This window comes from Bubalus kerabau, chromosome 15 (genome assembly GCF_029407905.1).
Source record: "Bubalus kerabau isolate K-KA32 ecotype Philippines breed swamp buffalo chromosome 15, PCC_UOA_SB_1v2, whole genome shotgun sequence".
NCBI classification, from domain to species: Eukaryota; Metazoa; Chordata; class Mammalia; order Artiodactyla; family Bovidae; genus Bubalus; species Bubalus kerabau.
Window position 1 is genome coordinate 51,511,694 of NC_073638.1, and position 9,490 is coordinate 51,521,183.

Genomic DNA, 9,490 nt, shown 5'->3' on the forward strand with positions numbered 1-9,490 from the left:
AACTCTACAAGAGACACCAGCTTCTATAGTTCCACAAGAAATCTACCACTAGATCAAAATGTGAAACACTAAATTCACCAATCTTAAAGTTCTAACTCCCCAAACATTTTTATATTTTTATGACCTTTAAGGCGAATTAGACAAACCACATTCCACAATATACTTTATCTCCCATCACATTTGTTTTAATTTATTCACAGACATATTGGATGTTTTTAAGTAAATTAAAAATATATATATTTTGGTCTATAGTTGATTTAGAATGTTATGTTAGTTTCTACTGTACAAGAACTAGTGAATCAGTTATACACACACTTATATATATCCCCTCTTTTCAACCTTTTTTATCCATATATATCTATATAGGTCACTACAGAGTGGAGAAGAGTTCCTTGTGCTATAGAAAAGGTCCTTGAGCATGTGCATGCCCCGTCGCTCAGTCATATCGGACTCTTTGCAAACCCATGGACTGTATCCCACTAGGCTCCTCTGTCCATGGGATTCTCCAGGCAAGACTACTGGAGTGGGTTGCCATGCCCGCTTCCGGGGACTTCCAGACCCAAGGATCAAACCTGAATCTCTTATGTCTCCTGCATTGGCATCTGGGTTCTTCACCACTAGCACCACCTGGGAAGCCCAGAAAAGGTCCTTATTAGTTATCTATTTCATATACACTTTATATTTTGTAATTAATCACTGTATCTTTCCATTGCAGTACCTGCAGCATTTTACTCCTAGTCATTTTTGCCATCCCTTGCCCACCGGATAGGAACTCAACTAGCATGAAGAAAGAACTTATTAGGAAAGAAAACTTTTTCTCCATGGAATTCACATGGATTGAATAATAAGAAATCAGAGGACTCACTTTGTAAGATCCCTGCGCTACCACAAACAAGACAACACTTTTTCTATAATTCAGAGGGTTTTATTTCATTTTACTTAATGTCATGAGCTATTTACTTGAAAAAATCATGCCGGGATCTTAGTAAATGCCACCCATAATCTTAGCTGTTTCTCTTAAGATTGGCATTAGTAAAAGACATAAAATTTTTTTTAAGTTTAAAATATCGTATTGGAAAAAAAAAGACATACAATCTAAATATAAATATATTTCTAAGTAAAAACAATTCACTAGAATGACATCTCAATAAAAATTTATATATTTATATAAAACTACAAAAGAGCAAAAAGGATATTGTTTTAAAATGATGAAATAGACAAGTTTCTCTCCTGATTATACTGAACAAGCACTTCCAGCATTCCATTATAAGCCTTCATTAGTTGACCTGAAAAGCAGAGTCCTTCAGGTTCATTTCCTTGCAGAGCCATGTGAGCACTGAACTGTTCCCTCCAAGTCAAGTCCCCACAGCATCATCCCTCACTCTGGAAGGTTTTTGATGGCTCCTGGTGATTCAAGTTCCATTATCCATATAATGCTTTTCTCCTGCATTTCCATGCTTGCGTGGGGTGTACCTGAAAAAAATCATAAGGATGGCTTTGAGCAAAAAGGGCTATGAGATCCTTGCACAGCAAATACTGCCTAGCCCAATGTCCAGGCACAGGTTCTTACTGACTAAGAAGCTGAAACCAGACAAGATCTTCAGTAGAAGCAGATCATGTGCAGAAAGCTGTTGCCTGTTTTCCACTGGGCTGTCAGGAGCACCTCAACCAGAGGGTCTTCCAGGTAGTCCACCTGCTGGAGGCATTCGCAGAGCTCACAGATGATAAGATCCAAAGGTGGCATCCTCGGGGTCATCGTCCATATGTCAATAAGAGGGTTCCTATTCTCCTGACAATTCTTTATGTGAAGTCACTAGAACAGGTCCCATTCACAGGGAACCCAACCAGCACAAAGATCACCCATTCAATACCAAAGATATTCAGTGTTGTTACATTTGCCCAGCTGCTTTTGTCTACACCCTCCCCCAAGACAGCAACTTCCCAAGATCCATCCAGATCTCTGCACTACATCTAAATCTGAAGCAAGACACGCATCAAATTTCAACTGTCAACCCTCCAATCTTAATTATTTTTGCAGCTCTAAGGACTCTTAGACAAACCATGTCCCACCATCCATTTCATCCAGTCCCATTCCCTTTAACTTTTCCATGGACACTTTCTATGTTGAGTTTCATCACTGGAGTCACTCCTTCAGAACACCAGCCGCACTTTTACATGCTTTATCATATTTGCCTCCTCCATTCCTCTACAGACAGGAAATCAACCGAAAATATTTTCTCAATTCCTTCCAGTGAATGTTCTGACAAAAGTAAGATCTCCTGGACAGATCATTTCTCTCTCTTATAAAGTGTCCCCAACATTCCCTATTTCCATTTTGTGTTCCCATCATTGGACATGATCATCTCAACACACCATCGGATCCCTTTCCCATTCCTGCCCTACCTGTCTCAACATCAGATGAAAGACTGACCTTGAAGCTCATTGAATCTACCCAGAAAGAAACCCTCACCTCCCTACCGCCAACACTGCCCCATGTGGATAAGTACACCCTGTCACCGGTGTGGAAAGACAGAAAATTGACATTGCTTCTAAATTCTTCCCTCTCCCTCTCCTCTTCAGCATGTTCCATCCTTCAACTCCACCATCTTCCTATGATCCCATAGCTTGTCCCCCTGTCCAGAGCGTCCACCTTACTGCTCAATCCACACTTCTCCTGGGGAAATCCTCTACTAGCTCATCCCATGCCTCCAGGTACACGCTTGGTCCATCCTGCCTTTGCTCTGTAAATAAAGTCCACATCAACCTTCTGACATAGCAAGATACCTCATTCAACCAGGCCAATTCCCCTTTCCTTTAATTTCTGCTGTAAGTTACACATGCCTAGGTGTCATTGCTGGTCAGACCCAAGATGATTCACTTCCCTACACATAGAATCCACGTTTAGAGGAGTTCAATACTCAGTGAACCTTTTATGCATGAAGAAAATCCGCTTGAGGAAAGAGCGCTTTACTCTGTGGAATTCATTCAGCTTCAACAGTAAGAAACCAAGGTGTTCCTTTTGCAAGATCCAACCCCTACCAAAAATTAGGAGATCCATTTTCTATGAACTAGAAGCTTTTATTTCATTTCATGAATATTGAATTGAACAGATCGTGCTCACATTTCAGCAATCAATGCCTATTATTATCAAACCTGAGTTTCTATGAAACTAGCAGTTACCAAAATATATACAAAATAAAATTATATTTTTAAAGTTCAAACATTAAATATAATCCTATCTCACTAAAAAGAAAAATTCATTTATACTGATGCACAATACAAAAATGACAAAAGGAAATTGTATTAAAATGAAGTAAAAACAAATGATGGAATGGAAATGGTGTGGGGTTTGTTTGTTCTTCTTCCCTGAATGTCCTTCAGCACATCATTTGTCCATTGTAAATCTTGGTCTCTTGATGTCTCTAGGTTAACTTCCTCGCAGAACCCTGTGAGCCCTGAAGTGTTCCTTCCAGGTCAAGAATCCATACCATCAACTCCCACCGTAGAAGGGTCTGGATGCCTCCAGTGCATTCATGTTACTTTGGCAGAAAAAGATTTCCTTCTCCACTTCCTTCCCAGGCTGGAGTGTACCTGGACAAAGTCATGTAGATGCCTTTTAGCAGAAAGGCCTTGGAAGCCGCTTCTGACAGAAAATACCACCTAGCCCAATGTCCAGACACAAGTGCTTACCAAGAGGAGCTGCAAGCAGACAAGATCCTCAGTAGAAGCAGACCGTGTGCAGAAAGCTCTTGCCAGTTTTCCGCTCAGCTGCCAGGAGCACCTCGACCAGAGAGTCCTCCAGGTTGTCTGCCTGCTGGAGGCGTTCGCAGAGCTCACAGATGATGAAAGACCCAAGCGTGGCGTCCTCCGCGTTGTCGGCCATGTCCACGTTGATCACGTGCACAGGCTGGAAGGTCTGCTCTCGGACCAACAGCTCCTCCACCACCTTGTCGTAGACGCTCTCCTCACAGGTGAAGATGACGTCAAAGCGATCTCGGCACTCTTGAAATCTTTCCGGGCGAGGCTTGATTCTCTCGTTTCTTCCCAAGATGTGTAAGATGCCATTGCTGTTATAGCGTTGTCGGTCTTTGCGCACAAGGTCCTTGCACATCTCCTCATAGGTGGTGGAGAAATCATAAACCACGGGGAGGTTGCGTGCCCTTCCTGGGAGCCTGACTCGAGACCCAGCTCCGAAGGACCTGACTCGGAATCCTTTCCTCCTGAGGATGCGGTGGGCCTCCATGCTCCTGTTCATGTTGCTCATGCAGACCACAGCCACACTGAGCGGATACGAGGGCATGGTGGCGGCCACTTGGGACTCCAGCCAGACGCCTGGACTTCAGAGGCTGAGGGAACTCTGAAGGCAAGGGGATGACCAACTGGGTCCAGCTCTTCCAAGGAGTGTTAGCCTCAAAGAAGAAAGAAGGCATTTATATGGAGGCACTTGTCCTCAGTGAGTGGAGAGGTCTTGATTGATGATTGGCTTAACTCTTGACTGATTGGATTTGAACGGTGGGCTGGGAGCAGAGAACCTAGTGCTGTTTTCAGAACAATCCCAGTGATGCAATCACCCAACCTCAATGGGTGCCCACCCAACCCCCACCCCCATCCTGAGCATTTTTCCATCTCCAGTTAACTCCATCTGTGCCTGTGTGTATGGGGCTAGACTTGGTATCAGGCAAAACAACTACTCACTGTCTTCTCACCAGCCTTCCAAAGAGCTGAAGACATGCATGTGGAAAAGGCCTTTGAAATTCCTGAGCCTCCTAATCCAATGATGCAAAGGATCACAGTGTTTGTTCCCCAGATTTTCATGTTAGAGTTGATACTCCAGTAGAGCAGTTGTGCTAAATCCTAGGAAGGCATTCATGGTTCTTCCTATCAGTCAAGAAAAGCATGCACCAATGTCAAAAGCAACCTCTGCAAAATATGACTGCCATTTGATAGGGTTTCACAAGTTGCAATAACACCTCATTTTCTCCTTTCTCTTTCCTTCAACTCATCAGAATTCTGGAGCAAACAGAGCAGATCCTCCCCCCTTATCTTGTCTCCAAATGCAGCTCAGTCTGAGCGCTCCGTACTCAAAATAGAAGCCTTTTCATTGCTTTTCTCCATTTGCATAGCTGATGAAGCAACTCTACAGATATTAAACTTGGGGTCAGGACATTGACCACTAAGGAGACTTAATGCTGTCACTTCAAAATGGCGAGGGCAAAGATCTCTTCATAGAGCCACAGACTGAATGTTCTGTCCATTGTAGTGATTCTCCAAGTGCAAAGAGTCCTACATCAGTAAACAGCCCAAGTCTACTCAAAGTGTGACCCCCAGAGCATTAGCATGAACTGAAGGGGAGCTTGCTTAACCTTGGGAATTGGACTCCCAGACCACTGAATTGGATTGCAGGGACATGCACTAAAGATTGGGAGCAAGTTGATTAGTAACAGAGATTTCAGAAACTTGACTGGACCTCGGAAGTCCCTGAGAAGCACTGCCTCTAGATGGGGGGTTGAATATTCAGAAGAGAAAAGCCAGATTAGAGAAAAGGCCAGGCATACCTGAAAAGGTAGTCAGCTCTCAAATATGATGTGAAAATGTTTTTTAATAGTCACTTCCTGAGACCTAACTCATCCTGCCTGGAAAAACAGAGAGAGAGAGAGAAGAAAGATCTCAGAGCCCGAACTACATTCATGATACTACAGGAGGAAGTTATTTCATCATGGTCCTTTCTCTTCATAGGATGGCTCTAGGGTCACACAGTGGCGAAAACCTCTACTTCTAATCTGCTTTGTGTGCTCCTGAATTTATCTCTGAGACTCAGGGTGGGGACAGGGGGTTCTTGTTCAGCATGCCAGCACTGTGGCAGCCAGCAGTTGAGCTCTTAGTGCTAGAGCAGTGCTCCTGTGTCACTCCATAAGCCTTCCTGATGTCTGCAGTGCTGGTAGAGGAGACCTTACAGGGCACGGTTTCTTTCACTTTCTGCCAATTCTGAGCACTATTTAACTGGACACTGTCCCTGTTTTTTTCACCTTGAGGTAACCTTGAATATGTTTTCATTTATATGAAGATTGATTTTTTTTCTCTTTTTTTTAATTTTATTTTATTTGTAAACTTTACAATATTGTACTAGTTTTGCCAAATATCAAAATGAATCTGCCACAGGTATACCTGTGTTCCCCATCCTGAACCCTCCTCCCTCCTCCCTCCCCATACCCTCCCTCTGCGTCATCCCAGTGCACCAGCCCCAAGCATCCAGTATCGTGCATCAAACCTGAACTGGCAACTCATTTCATACATGATATTATACATGTTTCAATGCCCTTCTCTCAAATCTCCCCACCCTCTCCCTCTCCCACAGAGTCCATAAGACTGATCTATACATCAGTGTCTCTTTTGCTGTCTCGTACACAGGGTTATTGTTACCATCTTTCTAAATTCCATATATATGCATTAGTATACTGTATTGGTGTTCTTCTTTCTGGCTTACTTCACTCTGTATAATAGGCTCCAGTTTCATTCACCTCATTAGACCTGATTCAAATGTATTCTTTTTAATGGCTGAGTAATACTCCGTATGTACCACTGCTTTCTTATCCATTCATCTGCTGATGGACATCTAGGTTGCTTCCATAACCTGGCTATTATAAACAGTGTTGGGATGAATATTGGGGTACACGTGCCTCTTTCAATTCTGGTTTCTTCTGTGTGTATGCACAGCAGTGGGATTGCTGGATCATAAGGCAGTTCTATTTCAAGTTTTTTTTTTAAGGAATCTCCACACTGTGCTCCATAGTGGCTGTACTAGTTTGCATTCCCACCAACAGTGTAAGAGGGTTCCCTTTTATCCATACCCTCTCCAGCATTTATTGCTTGTAGACTTATGGATAGCAGCCATTCTGACTGCTATGGTACCTTATTGCAAATGGTGAAATGGTACCTCATTGTGGTTTTGATTTGCATTTCTCTGATAAGGAGTGATAGTGAGCATCTTTTCATGTGTTTGTTAGCCATCTGTATGTCTTCTTTGGAGAAATGTCTATTTAGTTCCTTGGCCCATTTTTTGATTGGGTCGTTTATTTTTCTGGAATTGAGCTGCAGGAGTTGCTTGTATATTTTTGAGATTAGTTGTTTGTCAGTTGCTTCATTTGCTATTATTTTCTCCCATTCTGAAGGCTGTCTTTGCACCTTGCTTAGAGTTTCCTTTGTTGTGCAGAAGCTTTTAAGTTTAATTAGGTCCCATTTGTTTATTTTTGTTTTTATTTCCAATATTCTGGGAAATGGGTCATAGAGGATACATTTTCTTAAATTAAAGAGTATTATTTTCATTTATTTCATTTTGTTTTATTTAAACAAGCTACATAGTTCAACAGATAGGGCTTGGATTTTAGTAATAAATGTGACCACAGACTACACCAATTTATAATCTTATTTCATAAATGAGCTATTTGATTAAAAAAAATCATGCTTGGATTTTCCCCAAAAAAGCTACACATGATCTACACTGAGTTTCTAATAAAGCAGGCATTCGTCAAAGACATACAATCTAAATGCAAAAATATTTCCAGTTCAATATAATTTCCACTCAATGTATCCCATCCCACTTAAGAAAAAACAATCTGTCGTATCAACACACCATGCTGAAAGGACAAAAGGAAATTAGTATCCATATAGATCAATAAAATAGACACTGTTCCTTTTTCTCAGAATATCCTTCACTGCATTGCTTGTCCCAGGCTCTGTGATCAGCCTTGATAGTCCACCCAGTAAAGAGAGTCCTCGAGATTAACCTCCTTGCAGAACCATGTGAGCACTGAGTTCTTCCTTCAAGGTCCAGTTCCACACCATTGTTCCCCACATTGGAAGGGTTGGCATGTCTATGGGTGTTCCATGTTCCCCGTGCCATGTGATGCTCTCCTCCTCCACCTCCTTCACTGGGTGGGGTGTACCTGACAACAGATCATACAGAGATGGCCTTTAGCAGAAACAGCTTTGAAGAAGCCTCTCCCAGAAAATACCCAGCAGCTCAAGAGTCCAGGCACGGGTTCTTACCGACAAAGGAGCTGAAACCAGCCAAGATGCTTCCTCAGTAGAAGCAGACCGTGTGCAGAAAGCTCCTTCCTGTTTTCTCCTTCGCTGCCTGGAGCAGCTCGGCCAGACGACTTTGCATGTCATCTGCCTGCTGGAGACCCTGGCAGAGCTCACAGATGATCGAGGCTCCAAGGCTGGCTGCCTCCAGGGTGTCGTCTATGTCCACGTTGACGACCGGTACAGGCTGCCAGGTCTCCTGATCCCTGGCGCACAGGTCGGCCACCACTCGGTTATAGGCCCTCTGCCCACAGGTGAAGATGATGTCAAAGGGATCTGGGCACTCTTGAAACCTTTCTGGGCCAGGCTTGATTCTCTCATTTCTTTTCAGGATGTGTAAGACTCCATTCCTTTTGTAGCGCTTTTGGTCTTTAGAGGAGAGGTCGCTGTGCATCTTCTTGTAGGACGTGGAGAAGTCGTAGAGCACGGGTGGCTTGTGTGCCCCTCCTGGGAGCCTCACGTGGGATCCGGCTCCAAAAGACCTGACATGGAACCCATTCTTGCTGAGGACACGATGGGCTTCCATGCTCCTGTTGACATTGCTCATGCAGACCACGGCCACCCTGAGTGGGGAGGAGGGCATGGCTGCAGCCTCTTGGGACTCCAGCTGGACAGGAGGACTTCAGGGTCTGAGGGGGACTCTGAAGGCCAGGGAGATGACCGGCTGGGTCCACTTTTGAAATGAGCATTTGAATCAGAGAAGAGAGAAGGCCCTTATATGGAGGCATGGGCCCAAGGTGGGCGGAGACCTCTTGACTGATGATTGGCTTATCTCTTGAGTGATTGGATTTAGACAGTGGACCCAATGGGGTGACCAGAACAACCCGGTGATCCAATCACCCGATTCAACTGCCAGGAGGTGCTCATTCGGCTCCCTTGCCACCCTGGAGTCCTTTGCCAGGTACAGTTAACCCTGTACATGCCTGTGTGTATGAGGCTAAGATTGGCAATTCAATCACCTGAAAGTCTGCTCTCTACCCTGGTCTCCTCCCGTGTGGGAGTGTTTTATAGTCTCCGCCTCATCCTCTGGGTCACATTTGCAAGGGGCTACTAAGCATATTAGACTTATCCAGACTACTTTCAAGTTTGTCATCATTCTCTCTAGTGACCTGAGAACATGCATGTGGAAAGTATGTTTGAAGTTTTCAAACTTACAGTTAATTCATTATACATAGAATTGCAGTAGTTTTTTCATATTTATTTCCCTCAGTTGATAATCTAGAATTGTAATTTTGTTAAATTACAGGGGAAACAGATAATTTTGCCCATAAATAATAAGATTCACCAGTGTACAAAGCAACTGTTTGGAAAACATCCCTCCTGTTAGTGTTGCAGGAGTTTTAAAACACGCACATCCCCCATTTTATTTTCTTGAGTTCATGATGTTCCTTCAGGGCCTGGAGCCACC

At 43.5% G+C, this 9,490-nt stretch overlaps 2 protein-coding genes across 4 annotated transcripts; both read right to left on the reverse strand.

Annotated features, from left to right (window-relative positions):
• Positions 1–270: 270 nt before the first annotated feature.
• On the reverse strand, positions 271–5,407 carry LOC129629145 (RNA polymerase II subunit A C-terminal domain phosphatase SSU72 like protein 3-like). 2 transcript variants are annotated; one of them, XM_055548918.1, is made up of 2 exons: positions 3,691–5,407; positions 271–1,473 (listed from the first exon to the last, which is right to left on the reverse strand). In XM_055548918.1, the coding sequence occupies exon 1, from the start codon at positions 4,298–4,300 to the stop codon at positions 3,719–3,721; it is 582 nt and encodes a 193-aa protein (XP_055404893.1). In that variant the 5' UTR covers positions 4,301–5,407; the 3' UTR covers positions 271–1,473; positions 3,691–3,718. The 2 variants fall into 2 exon arrangements, with proteins under 2 accessions (XP_055404893.1, XP_055404892.1); XM_055548917.1 differs by lacking the exon at positions 271–1,473 and adding an exon at positions 3,058–3,591 and having other exon boundaries at positions 3,691–5,339.
• Positions 5,408–7,310: 1,903 nt separating this feature from the next.
• LOC129629144 (RNA polymerase II subunit A C-terminal domain phosphatase SSU72 like protein 3-like) lies at positions 7,311–8,795 on the reverse strand. 2 transcript variants are annotated; one of them, XM_055548916.1, is made up of 2 exons: positions 8,047–8,795; positions 7,311–7,969 (listed from the first exon to the last, which is right to left on the reverse strand). In XM_055548916.1, the coding sequence occupies exon 1, from the start codon at positions 8,663–8,665 to the stop codon at positions 8,081–8,083; it is 585 nt and encodes a 194-aa protein (XP_055404891.1). In that variant the 5' UTR covers positions 8,666–8,795; the 3' UTR covers positions 7,311–7,969; positions 8,047–8,080. The 2 variants fall into 2 exon arrangements, with proteins under 2 accessions (XP_055404891.1, XP_055404890.1); XM_055548915.1 differs by having other exon boundaries at positions 7,311–7,943; positions 8,047–8,794.
• Between the last annotated feature and the right edge of the window lie 695 nt (positions 8,796–9,490).

Excerpts from the sequence above, each read along its gene's own strand:
- LOC129629145 (XM_055548918.1), bottom strand. The coding sequence starts at position 4,300 with ATGCCCTCGTATCCGCTCAGTGTGGCTGTGGTCTGCATGAGCAACATG.
- LOC129629144 (XM_055548916.1), bottom strand. The coding sequence starts at position 8,665 with ATGCCCTCCTCCCCACTCAGGGTGGCCGTGGTCTGCATGAGCAATGTC.